Raw genomic sequence first — 20761 nt, forward strand, 5'->3', positions numbered from 1 at the left:
TTAGAAAAATTAGAGAATTATTATACAACTATATACTCGATGCAACATTTAGTTCATTTTTATAAGGCGGCAGGTCATATTTTATACAACTGTATATTCAATTTCCTAGGACTGCATAACAACTTGAATCTAAGAAATAATAAACTGGCATCGAGCGTGCACGTTACATTAAAAAAATAAAAGGAAGAAGTTCATATATAGAGCTGTAAGTCCTAAGTATTTTTTTTAGCGTATAAGTTTTATTGTTGTGTTTTTGGTAACTTGAATAGTTTTTTTTTATTGTCTAAAGCTGTCATCAATTATCAGTATTATTTTGGTATCGAGGAGAGTATTAAGTAGTGATGTAAATCTTGTTTTTTTTAGCGTGCCCCCTTTTTTTGGAATTGTGAATTGGTGAACTGAAGAAGGAATTTTCTTTTCCTCAGCTGTATTCATTATTATTTAACTTTTGAGTGAGGAACTTCGTTTCCTACTACATTCGGAGAGTAATTTTGAGGATTTGTTGCAGAGTTATCATTTTTATTCCTTGTTGAACTCAGAGTAGAATTGAGGATCCACATCGGGGTAGTTCTTGCCAATGTCCTTGTTTATTTCCTCCTTCCCCTCCTCCCTTATCACAGCTGATTGTAACTGATCTAATGAAACGTCATGACAGCTAAGCTACTCTCCTCAAAAACATTCTTCAAATGATCAGGATTACAATGTTGATAAATAATTCTTGGCTTTACAAAATCTTTACCTCCGCAACTAAGTTGAGCGGAGGTTATGTTAGTCACCAGGATTACAGCAAATATAACGGATTGATTTTGATCAAACTTGGCACGAAGATTATATATGGTCACAGTAAGAGGCCATTAAACTTTGAGAGATTGAGGTCAACGTAACACAAAACATAGAAAATACATTGTCGACCATAACTTTATAACAAATTGAGATACATCACTCAATTTAAAACCTCAAGATGATAAATTCCTCAATGACATTAAAAACATTGTCATCAAAGGAACGCATAATTTTTAAATCTGAGTTCATTTAACTATTTGTTTACAAAAATGGGGTTTCTTATGACCCCAGTATATATATTATTTGATAAATTTTGTAATGTTATTATGATTCATACATTGAAAATGAATTATTAATTAGTTATGTATAATTGAGATATTAAAAATAAATTTCTATGGTTTCCAAAAAGAACAAAAATATATATATGGTGAGTTAACACGAATTCAATCTTTTTTCTTCTTATAAGGCTATTTTCTTCTAATACACTTATAATTTTTTTAATGTAATAATCATGGAAATGTTTGATTAGAAAATTAAATTTTAAGAAGTAAATGCTGGAAAGTATTTTTTTGTCTTCCATCATTTTGTTGAGCAGTAAATGAATTGCTATTATTTTACATATAAAAACAACAAACCATTTTTAAAACAATTAATAAAATCTTTTCAAATTATAGTGTGTGTAATAATACTTAATAAAATAATTTTATATATTAAATCATAGTCAAAATGGAGTTGCGCCTATAAAAAATCCTAAATTTTCTGGCATATATATCCAATAAATAATTGCAGTGCTATTATTTAGTTTTTAAATCTATTTTTGGTTTATCATATATTCAAAAAATATACAAAATACTGTGATGTGTTCATTTCATAATTTAAAAATAAAATATTAAAAATACTTATAATGATGAATATCTTATAATCAGCTCTTCAAAAACACAGAGTAAATATGCTATAAGGCAAAATTAATTCATAATATTCAGTGAAAAAAGGAAAATGGCACGTACAACAATACTATCTACTATAATAAATACTATTAATCAAGTAATTATTATTCAACCCTTCCATCCTCTCTTTCTTAATTCTCTACTAAAGATCTACGTTATATGTATATATTGTACATCCTCCACCAAAAAGATGACTCCTATCTTTAACGGATAAAATATTCAATTTAAACTTTACTTTTGTTATTTTTTTGTAATTGACTTGTAGAAAAATGTTAAAAGTAATATCTGAGTCACTCTCAGATTGAAACACTTACTCTACATAAGTTTTTTAATCAAAAACATTTTTATTTCAGTTTAAAAATGTTGTCTTCTTGGAAGATATATTCATTGTAGCACGTGACTTCACATAGATCTTCTGATACTGTTGACATAAAAATGGACTAATATTGTACAAAGTCAATTAGGTATTGCCATTTGATTTTTGGCCATAAATCCAGATATTAGTACAACTCATTGACACAACACTCTGTCCTATATAATTGTAAAATAATAATTTAAAATCTAGACTTACTTCATAGTAAGGCAACACAAATTAAGTGAATAAATTAAATAGATATAGTTAAAATTATTTTATAGTAAACTTAGGACCATGCCTAAAAGTATAAAAAACAAAATATTTAACTTAGATTGATATAAAAGTAAATCCTTTTCAATACTTATTTCGTTTGTTATGAAACTTGATGATATCCTTCTTTTTTTTTTTTTTGTGACAATAGCACCTATTTATCGAAGCTTTTCTTGATACTTTATAGAATAATAAAATCAATTTCAGAGCAAATGATTTAAAAAGACTAACATTAATTTGCATTTAGTATATATTAATAATAATGAGCTATCTGTACGTAAGCTTATATTAATCTGTTTTATGTATATTATGTAATTTGGCATTTTATTACATAATCTAAGAGTGGTGAATGAAAAATAGCAATAAGTAAAAATTATAGAATACATATTTTTTTACATACATACATGAATAATAAATATTAATTCGTTAATTGACCAATCTGTCTAAATTTTCTCAGATTAGCACTTGCGTTCTTCAGTTTAAGCTTTTTATTAGGGTTATTTATTCTAGTTCTTGTCCTTGTTTTAACAAAGGAGATGAGGACTTCTTTCGGCTAGTTAGGATATAATTCAATTAGATGATAATACACCCTTTCAAATACGTTCGGGTTTTGTCAATTGTGTCTTCATGGTTACTATGAAAAGCTATGAATTTTTTTTTCAAACAATGACAAAATTTCAAAAACTCACTCGAGGGGATCGTAAGGCCTCCCTTAGAGACTAATTCTTACTTGGATTTTGGAGTGGCTCTTTTCTACGGTGTCCCTTATTAAATTTTGTTTAAACTTATTTGAGTTTTGTAACTTGCACTTGGTTTTGTATCGACACAGTTCTCTTTTCGTCAAAGAAAGTTTGTTTTGCAATTTTTGCATTTGTCTACCAAAAAAAAGGCCCATTTGCTTCATCAACCTGGAATTCTTTTTCGAATTTGTAGAGTTGAATCTGTGTGCTTTGCATCTTGGTCAAAGGCTCTTGTTGGGACTCAGTGATCCCGCAACAAATTTCCATGAGCCATTCATTATCAGTCTCTGTTTCCGAGTGCATACTTGTTTCCTTGACCTTACTTGCTTTCAATAGTTGTTTTACATGCTCTTTCCTTTCGTGAGTTTCCTTACTAATATCTCTGTAGGATTTGGTTTCAGCTGAACTGGGAGAAGCAAAGGGAATATAGAGTGAGGGGGCTGCATAACTTTTTAATTTCTTCCTAGCCTTTAAGTCAAGAAGCTCAACCTGGAGACTCCGCTCAAAATCATTGGATATAAATGCCTATCACAAATTATGGCATTCTTAATATTAATTGTGTCTTTTCTCCTTCACACTGAGATCTAAAGACGCTGGAGCATCAGTCTTTTTCCGAGGAAATACAAAATACTTGGCATCCCGTGGACTGGGACAGCAAACCATGGCAAAAACGCCCTTTAAACCTGGAGATGATGCCATTTTTGATAAAAAGATCCAAATTAGTGCACTTCAATGAAATTATCTGAACTGTCAGTGACGTCACTACGTCAGCTAATACAATCCAGACTGGCTTATAAGATCCTAGTTACCTCATCTTTATATATAGTCACCTTGGGCGTCGGTAGGGTTTTTTTTTACAAGGAAGTTTTTTTTTAATGGATGGGAGCTATAACCCACTGGTATTTAAATATGTTTTAACTTGCTCCGTTTTTCCAATAGACCAGTCAATATGTCCGAAAGCATCTTTAAAAAATTGCTATAAGATACAGCTGTAGGAATGCTGTGAAGAAAAAGCAAAACTCATAAATCTTATTTAGGTAGGAGAAGATAATGGGAGTAGGCAATTGATTAGTGGTCTCTTGAAAGACAATTATCGTGATATAAAATCAGAAGTTAAGAAAAGATCGATATAACAATTTAGAAAAGGATGCTATCCGGTGATAAAGTTCCCTTATCATAAACATATGAGAAAAGAGTGAATTTTAACACTGATTATGTGGTTAAGTATAACCAAGAATTGTACAGATTCCGAGACTGTATGTTGACTAAGAAGTGAAAAAAGTTTGAATTGAATAATGCCAGCATTGCCGATTATATTCGTGCTGAACCTCCAGAATGTATACCATTATCTGTTCCACAAACTGAAAAACACTTCCCAGATAAAGAAATTGTAGATGCAATAAGAAGGCGGGGGAAAAAAGGTAAATCTCCTGGCTTATGAGGCTTTGATTTTGAAATATATCAACTTTATGCTTATGATCTTGCACCGATTCTAAAGCAACTACTTGAGTGGATACTGATGATTGGTTCCTTCCATCATATATAAACGATATTCTACTTATTACAATGCCCAAAAAAGGAACCGATATAAGGTTCATTAAGAATTTGAGGTCAATTCACACTTCAAAACACTTTGTACAAAGTATTTTCACATGTAATTGTGGAAAGACTCTTAAGACACTGCAAGATACAGTATATAATTCCCAGCGAGGATTTATTGCTGTTCAAAGAACAGAAGACATTGTTGCAACTTATAACCTGCTTTTGATAATTTTGCCAATTTTACTATATTGACCATTGACTTTGAAAAGGCTTTTGACTGTGTCTCGCATACTCAGATTATAAGAATACCTAAAGGATTTGGAGAATTCATGATAAGAGCTGTTGCTACAGTGCTTGTAAACTCCAATACAAGTTATGGGTCAGAACATATACCGGGCCGTGCAAAATTATTTACCGATGATGTAAATATACTTTTTAAGAGGTTTTGTGGCAACCAATCTGATTGTTTCGTATTTTTACTGTTAAAATAAACAAAAATCCTTCCTGTGAGAGCGTAACAACTTCCACACGTGAGACCATGTCCAATCAGGAAACAAAGAGGATCGAAATTGCAGCCCTCCTCCGAGCGGGAGTGCCTCATAACAACATTAAGGAACAGGTTGTGGCCTCGTTGAAGACAATTTACAACGTTTCCAAGCGCTTGGAGGCTGGGGGTGATCTCAAGCATTCCCCTGGGGCTGGCAGGAAGCCCACTGTCTCAACAAGGCAAGTAAAGGCAGTGTTCAAGAGGACTCCCAACAGGTCCATTGCCGACATGGCCAGAAAGATGGGAACGTCGAGATCAACTGTTTCAAGGGCATTGAAAAGGGCTGGAGGAAAGTCCCTGAGGCGTACTGAACGCCCTCTGCTAACTGAACGTCAGCGAGAAGTCAGACTTGAGCGTGCCAAGAAAATCTTGAATGATATCAAGAGCTCATCTGGACGCATCATCATTTTTTCAGATGAGAAAACTTTTACGGTCGATCCTGTTTTCAACAGGCAACATGACCGTGTTGTGAGCTTTGGAGATGTTTGGAGATCCAACGGGAAGGCCATGAAGCCGGTATGATTCCCCACTGGCTCAGATTAACAGTGGAGGATTATGTGAAGATTCTGGCGTCCAAGGTCCTTCCATGGATCAAATTCATTGTCGGCAACTCTCCTTGGGGTTTTCAACAAGATGGAGCACCCACCCACGCTTCCAAGAAAGCTCAGGAGTGGCTCAAGGACAACATGAACTTTTGGCTAAGGACTACTGGCCCCCTCAGAGCCCACATCTTAACCCACTAGACTTCCCTATCTAGGCGCACGTGGAGACCAAGGCCTGCAAAAAACGACACAACAACATAAATGCCTTAAAGGCTGCTGTTAACAAGGCCTGGGCCTCCATGGACGCCGATTACATCCAGCAAGTCTGTGGCAGCTTCAGACGCCGCCTGACCAGTGTCATTGAGTCAAATGGTGGCTACATTGATTAAATTTGATCACAAACTATTTTATTATTCTAAAAATGTATGAAAAAATTGTTTCTCAAGTCATTCAAATGTCATTATTGTCCGCGATATGTTCTGAACAAAAATCGGTAAATAATTCTGCACGGCCCGGTATTAAGACCTTTATAGGTAGTACGTGGAGGCAGGCAAGGAGATCCCATAGCAGGAATTCTTTTTATAGTTGCTGTGGGTCCCTTATTTTTACAAATGAGGATAACGAAGTATTGAAAAGAAAAAAAATAAGTCTTCGTGAATCCATTTATTCTTATGCAGATGATACATCAACAATCATAGCGGCTGGAAGAGTTTTAACGATGGTATCCATCATTGAAATATGTAGGCTTCTGTCATGGTTCGAGATTTTGTCAGGTCTAAAAAATAATATAGAAAAAGCCGAGATGATTTAAAAAAATAATGACATCAACTCAATATATTCCCGAATGCTAAATCATGGATCAAGGTGCTTGGAGTTGTTACTGGGAAAGATTCAATGGAAACAATAAGTAGGAGATTATTTCCCGAATAAAGAAAAGTACAAATCTAATTAAATTTCTTAACTTTCATAGATGGGAGCGAGTAGAAATCTGGAACTCATATATAGTTCCAAAGGTAACTCATCTTCTACGTATATGTATGAATGACATCGAAATCTGCTCTCAGAGATAGATGGTACATTGATGAAGTTCCTAGACCTTCAACGAAAACGGAATATCTCGATAAAAAGAACCACTACTCCCAAAAGTCTAGATGGGATTGGAGCAATAGATTTCAGAAGCTTTTGTAAATATCTTTTAGCAGAATGGATTATGAAATGTTTAAGAAGAGAGGACTTTTGGGACTCTACTTTATCTTCTGATTGTTTTAATCTCCAATATTCCAACTACGGGGTACATTCAATAATATGTAATTTATGTAAACTCAAATATTGGTGCTCTCTCCTTAACACAGAAAATATTTTATACTCTTGAACTACCCATAGGTGGGTACGCTCCATTAAAAGGCGCCTTGATAGAAATTCCCGCTTCTCTCCAGAAAATGCCAGGTTTTTTTGTTGAATGATCTTCTTAATTACAGAGATAATTTTTTAGCTCTGATGACGGATACAAAAATTTCTAAAATGCATAAGATATGACATGGGTATACTAACGCTTTTACTACGGAGCTTTGTTTCAGACAGGAACTCCCTAAGATAAAAGTTGTATCTATTGTGTCTTGACGAGGTTGAAGAGACACAAGCAATTTATATAAAGGAATCCAGGACGACCGAGAGAAACGAAGGGAAGAGACGTGGAGGAATAAGGCAAGGATTGTTTAATAGGAACACGTATATTCTTATTAATACATAATACACTACTCTGATATATATATATATATAATACACGGCTATTTACGGTATGTCCAAAAATTGACGGTGGTATTAAAAATATCCGTTTTATAGTAAAAACAAATTGTTTTTGGTCGGAATAAAATGAAATATGGCTGATACAATCATTAGGCAATATTGAACTTTTCTGATGCAACAATTTTCGATGATTGCATCATACATCAGTATAAAAGGGCTCAGAAAACACCACAGGATGTTAGTTGAAATTCAATATCCGAAGTGGTGAGAAAGCACTCTTTGGAGACCAGGGCCAAGGCTGTTGGCATAATAGAGGGTAAATCAAGCCAGAGAGACGTTGCTCAAATGTTACAAATTTCTCTCAGGACCATTGAGAATTGGTGTAAGAAAATGAAGGATGGAAAAACCCTTGCAAATCAGAAGGGTCGGGGAAGGAAGAAAAAAATTAGCAAAGTTCCCAAACTGGTGATTTCTAAAGCTATGACCAAAAAGAGCAATCTACAAGGAGACCTGCAGCAAGATTGACTTCAAAGGGCTATCCAAGTAATCTATCCACAACTACCTGAGGCATTCTTTGAATGCTTTGCCAAACAAACCTCGTCTGCACCCCAAACTTTCAGAAAACCAAATTATGTCGTGAGAGGAAACACTGGACTGCAGATGACTGAAAATGTATCCTCTTCAGTGATGAAAGTCCATTTGAGCTTTTTCATGCCCCAAATCCCCAAACAGATCGGGTTTGGGAAAGAGATCAGGGGGATGTGGAGCCCACTCCAACTGTGAAATTTCCTCTGAAAATTCAGCTTTAGGCCCTTATCAGCCACCAGTCAGTGTCAGATCTTCACCTGATTCCACGAAACCCAACTGCGACATCAGAGTACTAAGTAACAGAGATCTTCAGCAAGTCTCTGATGTCAGATTTGTCTCTTACTGAAGAAACTGTAACTCCTTTGAAGAGGGAAATGTTGTCTGACACATCAAGAGACATTTTCCAGGAGGATGGTATCCCTACTCCTAAAGTTAACAATAAACAAGTAATATAGTTTAGAATCAAGTCAAAAATGTCTCACAAATTAAAGGTTTACTATCATAACATTAGACAACGAAAATGATCGGAGAATGCACATCCTTTTTTAAAGATCCTACTCCAAGAGGAGCCATAGATCGAAGTGTTTGAATGGCATCCCACTCAATATTTTTTGTAAATTCATCCCTCCAAATAGGCTTACGGAGTTGAGACGAAATTCAATAAGAACCTCAGTTGCTCCTTCCAGACTTCCTTAATTTGATTTTGAACACCGCTCTTGTGGGTGATGAGTGATTACGCTTAATAATGATATAATTTGTTTCATAATTTTTACTATTATATGAAAATGTCGCTGAAATGAAGCTTGTCCAAATGAATACTTGCTCAAATGAATGTTGCTAAGATGCCCCTTGCTGAAATAAATGTTTCTCAAATAAACGGGCACGAATAGATACATATCTTTAATTTAAAAATCTAGACCACTTGCGTAGTTCCACCATTTTGTAAAGCTAGAAAAGTTACTGGAAAAGATATTAAAGAGGATTATTTTTATGGATTTCATCTTGTTGTACTTTTGATTTTCTGATTAATCCTAAATAAGAAGTACTTTGTTCACGAGATTGTAACTTCTAAGTACTCATAGATAATATAAGTTAGTTACAATTACCACCTCTTGGACCCAAGACCTATTCAAAATGCCTTTAAACTATTGGGTAACTATCAAAAGATGCTAGATAGATGTCACTAAATTTTATTCATGAGTGCTGCAATAATCTTCACGTTGAGATCGAAACTTTTCAGGCTACCCTCGTACATCACCGTATCAATTCATATTTAACATCATATATCACATAAACATTGAACAAAAAAAGATAAATATATATTCATATTTGAAACCAAAGAATATTTATTTTCTCAAAGAATAAATATCTATAAATATAAAATGTAAACACAAACAAAACAAAAATTTTGTGTAAAAAAGAAATAATAAATATACCTAAAAAATTAAATTGTGGGGAATAACTCTCAAAAAGTCTAATATATTGCCTTGATTATCGAAACCATTGACTATTCTTTGGAACCTGAAAGCAGTGTCTTTATATTTTTTTCTTTTTTTGTAGGAATTTTTCATCCCCTGAGAATGTCAAAAAACTTCCAAATAGTGGGGTGAGAGGCTCGCACTAGATCATTAAAAGAGCAATGTCATCCTTCGCACGAGTTGTTTGTTTTCGATCCACCCTCCCTAGCTGTATCATAACAATTCCAAAGGGCATGACTGAAGCGAGGGAGCCGTCGTGTAATGTTACCTGTCGGCCTACCAATCCATGTATCTTCTAAATCGTTCAGAACTGACAGCGATTCCTCTGGGTAATCATTATAGGTATTCAGATGCTCGAAGTATTGCTCTACAAGCCTTGGGGGAACAAAAGCTAGAGATGCGAGCATTCGCATTTTCTAGGCAAAATTGGGATAATTTTCATAAATGGATTGAAGGCCATTTGACTTTATACCGTTAAAAAGGCACTAAGAAATATGAAAAAAACATCCCTTTTGGGAAAAATTGGGGAAAACGTTGGCAAATGAATTTATGGCTGACGTTCGAAATCAGTCATTATTTGAAGAGGGGCTATACTCGGCTCCCACTCCTTAAATTTGCTCACAAGTCTTGTGTAACTCATTCCAGATTTTTACGCCATTAAGATGTACACTAAAGGTACACATTCTCATTCACCAAGCCATGAATGGTATAAAGTTGGTGAAATAATAAGGGCACAACTTTAAAGGTTCCATCCGCGTACCAAGTCGAAGACTGGCACAAAAGTTGAAGATTTTTAAACGTTCAAAAAATAATTAGTCTCCCATATCCATCTTTATCGTCGTGAAGAAGAAATTATTCTACAGAATGAGTTAGAGTATATTGTACTGAATTTACAATTTCATTAGAGATGACGGATTTGGAGGAGCCTGATTTTAGATTCTTCGGCCGTTACGTATAGATCTACTTAGATTTTGAAAATTGAGGAGCTGACCAACAACAGCTATTGGTACTCCTGGGAATGCTTCGGTGGCTTTAGAGTGGGTAGATGTTTGTGAAGTTGTTGCACTATCTTTAGCCAAATTAACAATCTTATTGACGAGCACCCGAGCCACATCCCCAGCATGATTGTGCTCACCAATTATCTTAATAATGGTGTCGTCCATTCTATGCAATCTTGCCAGGCATTATTTTTAAATACTTGATCAAATTCCCAAAAACTTTTATCACCAACGTTATTTCATGGATATAAATGTCCTTGGTTGACTCATTTTTTTTAACTTAGAGTATATTATTCAGGCATTTTGAATAACTATTCAATAGATCTTGGGTCTAAGAGGGGGTAATTGTAACTAACTCATGTTATCTATGAGTACTTACAAGTTACAATTTCGTGAACGAAGTACTTCATATTTAAGTTTAATCTGAAAGTAAAGAGTACAAGAAGATGAAATCCATGAGAATAAGCTTCTTCAATATCTTTTCCAGCAACTTTTCTAGTTTTACATAATGACACTACGCAAGTTGTATAAAATTTTAAATAAAAAATACTGTTATTATCAAATAAATTTCGAAGATTTATACATATACTTATTGTGAGACCCGTCGCAAGACCTCAGTCATATGAGGGGGGGAGGTTCACCTACACAGCCAGTGCATATTATATCCTGTTAGAATATTTCGCTCAATTTTTTTCCAAACCACGTAACCTAAACTAGACTAAACTAAACTAGGTGGGTTGTGCAAAATTTGAATAGTGCTTAGAAACGTGGCGGTGGTGGAGCTTAAACTGCCTTGGGGCCCAGCACTTCACCTGTACAGCCTGTGGGCTAGGATATATTTTAGGATATTAGAAGGGTACCTTGATGCTCAGGGAAGTGGTGGCGGATAAATTCAACTTGCCTTAGGGGCTCATTAGTTCACCTATACAACCTGTGGGCCAGGATATATTATAGAATGTTAGAAGGGTTACTTGGTGCATAGAAATCCGGCGGCGGTGTATTTTAACTGCCTCGAGGTCCAGCACTTCACATGTACAACCTGTGGGCCGGAGTGTATTTTGGGATATTACAAGGATACCATATTGGTTTTCGGTTTCTGTTTTTTTTTAACATTCCCAAAAACATATTAATTTCATCAGCAGTTATCAAAAGTCTTTCCTTCTTCAGTAGAGAACATCTAAGTATTGAGTAACTACGTGTGATTATGCTCATAAAAAACATAGAGTAACACATATTATTTCTTAAGGAGTTATCTATAATTATGAGGCAATCTATTTTTGTATAGCAAGGTGTGTCTCTTCGTCAATCCCTAATTACTCCGAGTAATGCCGGGTACTACTGCAAAGTAATTAATAAGAGTAGCAGGGAGGGGTTGTAGCTCGCCCCCCCCCAATGGAGAAATTTTAAAAATTACCTTCTATGGAACATTAAGAAAAAAATAATCGACTTTCCTGTATATAAAAAAATTTTTGAAGAACTTTTTTCTAAAAAAAAAAGTTAATCGAGGAAAATAAAATTTTAGGATTTCTTTTCTAAAAATAAAGTCATTCGTTGTGGGGAAAAAAATTCTGTGGACACTCCTGAGTAGTAATATCTTTCACGTAATAACTTGGGATGTGAAAATTGTTCAAATTCCCGTGAGTATAAATTTCAAAAAAAAGTTGTCTGTAACCTGCAATACATTAGTATTCTTATTAATTATTTATCCCAATTTTGAAAGTTCAAACGTATTAGCAAGCAAGTCTAGCAGTATAATTTTAATAATGATATCTGTCACAAAGGGTGTCAGGAAAAAATGGCAACGGACAAAATGTCAAGGAAAAAATGGCAAGATAAAAAAAAGGAAAAGCGTCTAAATGGAAAAAATGGCAAGATTCTTTGAAACTGATAGGAGTAATAAGAGAAAAGAAAAATAAAAAAACACGACAGTGGTTCCAATGGAAGGAGTGCTAATCACTTAATTTTCCGTTATTAATTACAATATCATTAGACATTGTTGCGTCTTGACGAAGGTGAGGAGACACAAACTATTTAAAGGTGGAGAGATCCAGGACGACCGAGAGAAGTGAGGAGAAGGAAATAATACAACGGTTATTTATGAGAACATCTGTAATCTTATTAATACAAAAACCTACTCTGGTATATACATAAAATACACGACTATTTATACTTAAAACGACTGTACTTTAACACATATATATATTACAAGAAAATAAGAGAAGAGAACAAGGGGGAAGAAAACACTAATACATTACAGCACCCCCCCAAGCACCAAATCCATGCCGGTGCTTAAACAGGTTCCGCTCCATGAATAGAAGCTTATTGATCCGCTCCATCCATAACCAGGCGCGGACAAACCATATGCTCTTGTAAATATAAATTTTATCTCCATAGACGTGCCGTGCTCTCAGCGCTTGCACAGGTGAAAGGAGAACACTACTCCTCATAGAGGTTTCAGGAACGAGAGCACACTGCCCATTCCTGGGAGAAATATAGTTCACCCTTATAGAGGTTTTAGGGACACGAGCACCCTGCTCGTCCCTGGGAGACATATCGTTCACCCTTATAGAGGTTTTAGGGACACGAGCACCCTGCTCGTCCCTGGGAGACATATCGATCTCACTCGAGGTACCCTCATCCAACTCTGGATGATCCAGAAGAGAAACCATTGCACATTCATAACCCAATGATGTGAACGGGAGAGTAGGAACAACGGAGAACCAGAACTTCATAGGATTAAATCCACTTTGAATGATGTGGTCCCAGACACGGACACACACTTCACTTCTTGTAAGTGACCATGGTTCTCTTCCTTCCTCCACGAGGCCCAAACTGAGGCGCTGATGCGAAAGCTATGTGGTAGGGCTTAAGACTGTATCCCAGTTCCTGTCAGGTGCTGGTTACAATAACCGATTTGATGTCTAAAACAAGGGAAGAATTTCTTAAAAATTTTACAAATAAAAGTACAATTAATTAAGTTTATGTTGAAGTGTATTTTGTTTATTAATAAAGTGGTTTAATTGATCTTGTATTGAACTCGAGATATTTTCTTATTTTTGGGTGAAAAATGATGAATAACGACACTCTTTTCTTAAGACTTTTTGAAGTTATTCATCTTTCTATGATATTCCTTATCATAGAAAATTATTCCATATTTTTTTTTTTAAAAGCCCTATTCAAAAAATATGCATCTTTAAAAATTTTTGTTTTTATTTTTTGAGTGATCTTACATTTTATGGGACTGTACAAGCAAACACATAACAAAATTATCTTATTATATACGATTTCAATATCATATAATCATATATATTTACCCCGTAATAAATAACCCTATATTTGAAATATATAAATTCTAAGCTCTTCTTAAACAGCCCTTCATAGTTTCAATTATTTAATCTATTCAATTGTTATATATGGATTGATAAGATTATCCACCCAATGAAGGAGTCAACTCTTCTCTTTTACGGCTTCGCTTGGTTTTCTTCTTCGGATAAAGTTTCAATCTGGCATAATTCCCGTAGAAATTGAAATTCAAGCATCTCCTGTTGCGGATAAAGTATCTTGGATCCCTTCTTTTGCAGTATTTTTAGAGAACATGAAAGTATTTCTGTCTTTAATTAATGAAGATCAATCTAAGCATATGAAAAACACTTCTAAATTAAAAATGTGTCGCTTCATTTATCCAATTGTTTGTGTTTATTATGTTTGATATGTTTCAACATTAAAATAATAACTAATATACATATCATATTCACGCTGTGATAATCCTTAGTAAACATATTTATTTTATCACAAATTGATAGATGTAATTTTTATTAATTTTTTCCCATGGAAAAAGATCTAAATTACTTGAAAGTTACGCATTTTTTAAACATCCATAAACCGAAAATAACGATTGAAATTACTAATTTGGTGATATATATTTTATTCATAAAACGAACTATTCAAGGGTCTTTGAAAAAATATAAGTGTATTTATGATTACCAGAAGTGGAATAATAACCACCATGATGAAAAGAAATAAAAAATATTGTATTTATCTGATTGTATAATTGAAAGGTAAACCTGAGTTAAATAGACACAACAGTTCCACAAATGCCAAACTTTTAAGATACAATATAGTTAAGAGAAATATAAGGTACCTGAAATCTTTGAGAGCCTGAAACCTTCTCATAGAGTTGGCTCTAACTGTACGTACCTAAATTAACCAAATTAGATAATTACATGAGTTTCGAATAAATTTTTTAGAGCCTTTTCATCGTCATAAGATATGTATTTACATTTATTCAATAAATAAATTAATTGATGGAAGCAACATTGACAAAGAAATTTACATTAATATTTGTTTTAAAAGTTAAAGAAGTTGGAGCTGTATTCTCATTCGGAATTGGAATGAATGAATACATAGAGTTATAATATTCATATTCTTTGATAAATGTCACTGAAGACCATTATTATTTATTACAAACCTAGTTACATATTCAAATATCGTAGTGTCATACTAGAAAATTACACTTAAAAATTCGTTGAAAGAGCCTATAAGTCCCTTTTATGGTTCTCATACTTGGCTTGATACATTGGAAGTATGAACTCACAGTCTTAGATAAACAACTTTGAGAATTTGAGTCCTTTAGATAACTACGTAATGCAGCTTGTTTCGTTTTCTTTGGACAAGAAGGAAGGTTTATGAAGAGACGAACCCCATCGTTCTATTGCAATTTCAGATTTCTCCAACTGTACTGAGCTTTACAGTTTTCCTCCCACTCTCCAACGACTCCACTTTTGACTACCTGTCCCAATCCTCTTAGTGGTTTGTCGCTCCACAGCCAACCACCTCTTCTTCTGACACATCATAACGAAGTGGAAATCGCTGCTCTTGCCTAGGATTTTGCAAATGCTTGCCCGTCAATCCAAGAGTCTTGTCCAATATGAATAGTACATCGTATCTAATGATATTGTAATTAATAACGGAGAATTAAGTGATTAGCACTCCTTCCATTGGAACCACTGTCGTGTTTTTTTATTTTTCTTTTCTCTTATTACTCCTATCAGTTTCAAAGAATCTTGCCATTTTTTCCATTTAGACACTTTTCCTTTTTTTTATCTTGCCATTTTTTCCTAAAATCGACAGTCTCAAGGATCAGCCCTAAGACTGAACTAGATTGAATTAATAACAACCATGGATAACTTAACATGTGAATTAATCTAGGATAAAAAGCAAGACAACGCTACCCAGGCTCCCCTAGCCTATATGACTATTATTTAAAGTTCAAGTTGATCCATCATAAGAGGTTTGGGAAAACATTTAAAAAAATACCTTCCACTTACGGCCTACTTATATGCAGCTGCTAATTCAATTCCCCATTATTTTTTTTAATGTCGATGAAATCTAGCTATTTCTATTGGCTATCATTTTATTATTTGTATGAATAAAGTAAAATGGCTGATCCCAGAGTAAAATGGGCTTTGGATATCCTCGACGATGAAGGAATTGAAACCGTGCCCATGTGGCGTCATTATGGAATAAGTTTGGGAAGTGCTCTAGCTGGCTTTGGATGCGTGGCTTATAATAATGTGATCAATCATCGTCCCTACTACGCGAGAGGACATCATGCCATCGGTGCAACTCTCTTCGGGGCCTTTTTCGGGACCTTCATTAGAGATTATGTTGGTTATAAATCAGCAGAAAAAGAAGCAGTGTTGAAAGATTATCTTCTCAAACACCCGGAACTTTTCCCTGAGCCAGAGCGAAAGACGTACAGTGACCCCAGTGTTCTTTTGGCGTGGCCCATTCGACGATAAATAATAACATATAAGCTCTTTAATTACTATGAACTACCATTTTGAATTTCCACTCTTTTAGATTGCCTTATTTGTTTTAAAATTATTGAATGAACATAATACACTTTAATTATGTAGTAGTTTGGAAGTGAATAGACTCTTACAAGTTAAATATAACAAAGAAGCAAGATATGAATGATAAATCAATAATTAGTACTAACTAGACCCAAATCCAGTCATTTTAATTGTTTCTTTTCCAGATGACAGACGAAGACTCTTGTAATAGGAATTACTTTCGTAGTTATGAAGACATTGAGGTACTATACGGCTCACTCTCACTTTAGTTTTTCATTCCATTCATATCATATATATTTTTTTAATCATTATAATTCAAGATCCATAAGCTTATGCTAGAGGATAAACCCAGGACAGAGGCCTACAGAGATGCTATTCTTAATAATGCCTCCCTTTTCAAGGACAAGGTAGTGATGGACGTAGGCGCTGGCTCGGGTATTCTATCACTTTTTGCGGCTAAAGCCGGTGCCAAAAGGGTCTATGCAGTTGAAGCCAGTTCGATTAGTGATCCTCTTAAGAAGATAGTTGAATTGAATGGCTATGGGGGTGTGATTCAGGTGTGCAGTCATATTATTATGTTTTACAACTTTTCTTAAAAACAATTTGTATTAAAGATTGTGGCAGGTCGTGCAGAGGATGTCGAGATTCCTGAAAAAGTAGATATAATGATTAGTGAATGGATGGGATTTTATTTATTTCACGAGTCCATGCTCAATTCTTTTATTAAGGCGAGAGACAAACATTTGGATACGGAGAATGATGGTTTTGTCTTCCCCAGCTCAGCAATTCTCTATATTGCTCCTTCCTCCCTCCCCCTTCTCAGAGAGGCTAAAGACTACTGGAATGATGTGTACGGGTTTAATATGAGTCCTATGGTTGAAAATGTTAGAATGAAACCAGAGATCTTATATATAGAGGACTCTAATTTGTTGAGTGAGCCCAAGGCTGTGACGAAATTAAACTTGAACTGGGTCTCAGAAGAGAATGTCAACGAAATTTCTTTACGGGAACTCTTCACTCTTTCTCAAGATGGGAGTTTTAATTCAGTAGTTCTATGGTTCGATGTTACGTTTGATGCTGCCTCCACGGATGAATCTATTACTATTCACTCATCAACGCTCTCAACTGGACCCTCATCTCCATCCACACATTGGAAACAAACCATCATACCTCTCGAGGTGAATAAGGAGCTTAAAATAGGTGATAAAATTCTGTTTGACCTCTTCTTGGATCAGTCTAAAGAGAATCCAAGGCAATATGTGATAGAACTTGAGCTCCTCGATGAGTCCAATGATGAATTGCATCCTGTTCCATGCCATTGCCACTCGTATCGATGTGACAGTGCATTGACGCTTTTAAACGCATTAAATGGCGAGGATGATGATGATTCAATTTAATATTTCAAAAATATAAAAAATATATTTCGTTTTTATTAATTTTATAAAAAGCAACGAATAACAAGACATAATACATAACTATTATGATAATAAATACTGATTGTTCATTAAAACCCAAGAATATGTAATTCCAACCCCACAATAAACAGAGTAAAACATTAAGGGTAGAAATTCGTATTTACTAAGAGAAGGGAAGTTATGAAAGATTAAGGATTTAAAGATAAAGACAAGAGCTAAACCTAAGAGGTAAAGTTTTTCTAGAGGAGAAAGTGAATTCTTGATTGCAGCTCTTTTGCCAATTTTATCACTAGTGCTAAAAAGAGAATTATATGTATATGCAGCGTGACAGAGGAAAACTAGTAGTTTTATCCATATTTCTCTTGACTCAAATAGAAGCGGGAACAGGGAGAAATGACCCACAACGGACGTGATGAAGTAAATTTTGGAATAGCTCTATAATTTAAAAATTAACTATTATTATAGTTTAATAATTATAAACAGGATTATTTACATTACCCGATCACTGTAGGCTAATAAAGCAAGTGGCAATATGATTAAAAGTATGGCTTTTTCATGAACATGCCATCCAAATAAAAATGAACTCCATGAGCATAATACAATTGCACCAAGGAATCTATTGTGATTAACATTCTTCCAAAGTTTCCATAAGCAGGGCATCATAAATATTAAAGTAGCAATCAAAGTGACACTAGGGGGTATGGAAGGAAGAGTGGTGTGACTATACTCTTGAACAAGACCACCAGTCATTGAAGCCTTTGTAGGTACCCTCAAAATTACAGATATTGTTTTATCTAAAAAGTTATACAAAGCCCAGAAGTTAGGGGCCCAATAAGCATGGACAAGTCCTCTTTTAAATGGAAATAGCCTTAGAAGAACAGTGGCAAATTGACCAAAGTATATAAAGGGACCAAAGGACATCACACAAACGGATATCACAGTCAAACCTACATCATAAGATTAAACATAGCATTGGATAAAACTATTGTATTTAAAAAATATATATCTACCTAAAATGAGTAGTTTGTCAAGCTTGAAATGACCCGATTGAAAGCAGTATGTCCCAAAAAGGTAAACCACATAGGCTGGTGCAGTATAAGCAAAAATGTGTTTAAAATTGCATAAAACCGCAAACCAGAAACCTGATGCCAGAAGTTGTTCATTTTTAGCATATCCCATGGATAAGAAGAGAAGTCCAAAGAGGAATCCATTATATTGAAAATGAATATGATCCACAAGAAGAAGTCCGGCGTTCGCTAATATCCCAAGATATTCTCCTCCACAACGTTTAACACCCATTGCAAATACAAAATCCGTAAAAATGACGGATCCTCTTTGAAAAAGAACTGTTTCGTTAGAGGCATAGTAATGATTTTTTATTCGAAGCATCTCCGGATCAAAGGCATAGGCAAAATGAGAGAGAACCCATTCAAAATAGGCAAAAAATGGAGGATAATCTAGGGTCCATTCAGAGCAGGAGTCTGTATACCATTGTTGTATAGGTAAAGAGTGTGTAACAGCAAGCCAATTTCGATGAACTTCGAAGTCAGTAGAATGATATGTGTGTAAAAATAATATTTTGACACATGATAGTGCAATGGTTACTTCCCAAAACATTGGAGCTGAACTGTAATAATAATAAATAAATAATTGTAAAATGAGAGATAAATTAAAATGATACTATTAAAATTATGGGATCAAATTAACATATTTGAGATTCCGTTTATATTTTCACAACGAACATAATTTACAAAAAAAACTAAAGGAAGGAAACAAAAACTTGTTCAAACAATATTAATTAATCTAAAATCGAGTCCATAAGGATGAATGCAAAAAGAAAGATGGAAAAGGCCTTTATAACATTACGCATGATTTGAATGAAAGAGCAAACTTTATCATTGGTTCTGGAGTCAAGGAAAATGAGACCTGCGAGACGAAGAAGGGATACATTGGAATTGGAAGAAGCCCTTAAGTCAATGAGGCGTAGTGTTTGAACAGAAAAGGCAGTGATAGAGAAAATGATGAAGGCATTGAGATTGGGAAAGAAATGGAGGAGCAGTCGAGTCAAGAGTCCGGAGAGGAGCCAGCCACAGCAGATGAGTCTCTCATTTACAGTTGGAGCTTCAACCCCAGGAGCCACCTGGTTGTTCCCGGATAAATTAAAGATTGAAGGAGGAGGAGTGGAGAGAGGCACAGGAGTCACCGCTTCGTCCTGTATTCTCCGTAATGGAGTTGCCCTCATCCTCACAGGTTCAAGTTCCTCGTTTCCAGTCCCAGTATTGATTTCGTCTCGAGAAACATTTCCCAGCACATGGCCCAATCGGTTGTCCTTATTTCGAAGGATTTTGGCTCGGATGGCTTGTTGACGGCGTTCGGCAGCAGTTGGAGCCCCTTCTGTTGTTGACATTTCGTTCAAATTCGACTCACGGATGGAAATGACGTCAAAGTGTGACGTCAAATATTCACATTTTCATTCATTCTTACCATTTGTTATTTGACAGGGGCCGGGTTCAACTCGGCGCGACTTGTCTTCATCAATTAAATCACAAATAATATGTTCACGTATAGATATAAATACATATATTAATATCTAGTGCACAACTAGATGTTATGAATGATTTGATTTTGCATTTGTATAATTAAATAAAGTAATTTTTATGATTCACTTTATTTGAACAATACTTGACTGAGGGATAGACTTTAATTAATTAAAGTTAAGAGATGAGAGCAAATGGACATTTAATTGTGTAAGTAGGTTCTAACTTCTATTTAGAGAGTTTATTTTGAATTACTTGCTTGAAATTCGCGGCTTATTAGGTTTTACAAGGACTATATAATAATATGTCGTGTACAAAAAGTGGCTTAACAGTTGCTTATATTTTCCTTATTTTTCGACACAATATTTATTTTCATAATATATTATTTATATTATCAGTGCCCAAGTGGTCAATTTAT

General features: G+C 34.7%; 3 protein-coding genes across 3 annotated transcripts; 2 read left to right on the plus strand and 1 right to left on the minus strand.

Annotated features, from left to right (window-relative positions):
* The first annotated feature begins 15913 nt into the window (after window positions 1-15913).
* Window positions 15914-17950, plus strand: Art8 (Arginine methyltransferase 8). The gene is made up of 3 exons (XM_040717589.2): window positions 15914-16633; window positions 16712-16948; window positions 17006-17950. Exons 1-3 carry the CDS (start codon window positions 16577-16579, stop codon window positions 17786-17788), a joined length of 1077 nt encoding a protein of 358 aa, XP_040573523.1. The 5' UTR covers window positions 15914-16576; the 3' UTR covers window positions 17789-17950.
* ND-B14.5B (NADH dehydrogenase (ubiquinone) B14.5 B subunit) lies at window positions 15975-16337 on the plus strand. The gene has a single exon (XM_040717596.2). It carries the CDS (start codon window positions 15975-15977, stop codon window positions 16335-16337), a length of 363 nt encoding a protein of 120 aa, XP_040573530.1.
* On the minus strand, window positions 17802-20660 carry xit (ALG6/ALG8 family glucosyltransferase xit). Its single transcript, XM_040717587.2, has 3 exons — window positions 18817-20660; window positions 18305-18753; window positions 17802-18241 (listed from the first exon to the last, which is right to left on the minus strand). The coding sequence occupies exons 1-3, from the start codon at window positions 19421-19423 to the stop codon at window positions 17870-17872; spliced, it is 1428 nt and encodes a 475-aa protein (XP_040573521.1). The 5' UTR covers window positions 19424-20660; the 3' UTR covers window positions 17802-17869.
* Window positions 20661-20761: the final 101 nt, after the last annotated feature.

This window comes from Lepeophtheirus salmonis, chromosome 8 (genome assembly GCF_016086655.4).
Source record: "Lepeophtheirus salmonis chromosome 8, UVic_Lsal_1.4, whole genome shotgun sequence".
Lineage (NCBI taxonomy): Eukaryota > Metazoa > Arthropoda > Copepoda > Siphonostomatoida > Caligidae > Lepeophtheirus > Lepeophtheirus salmonis.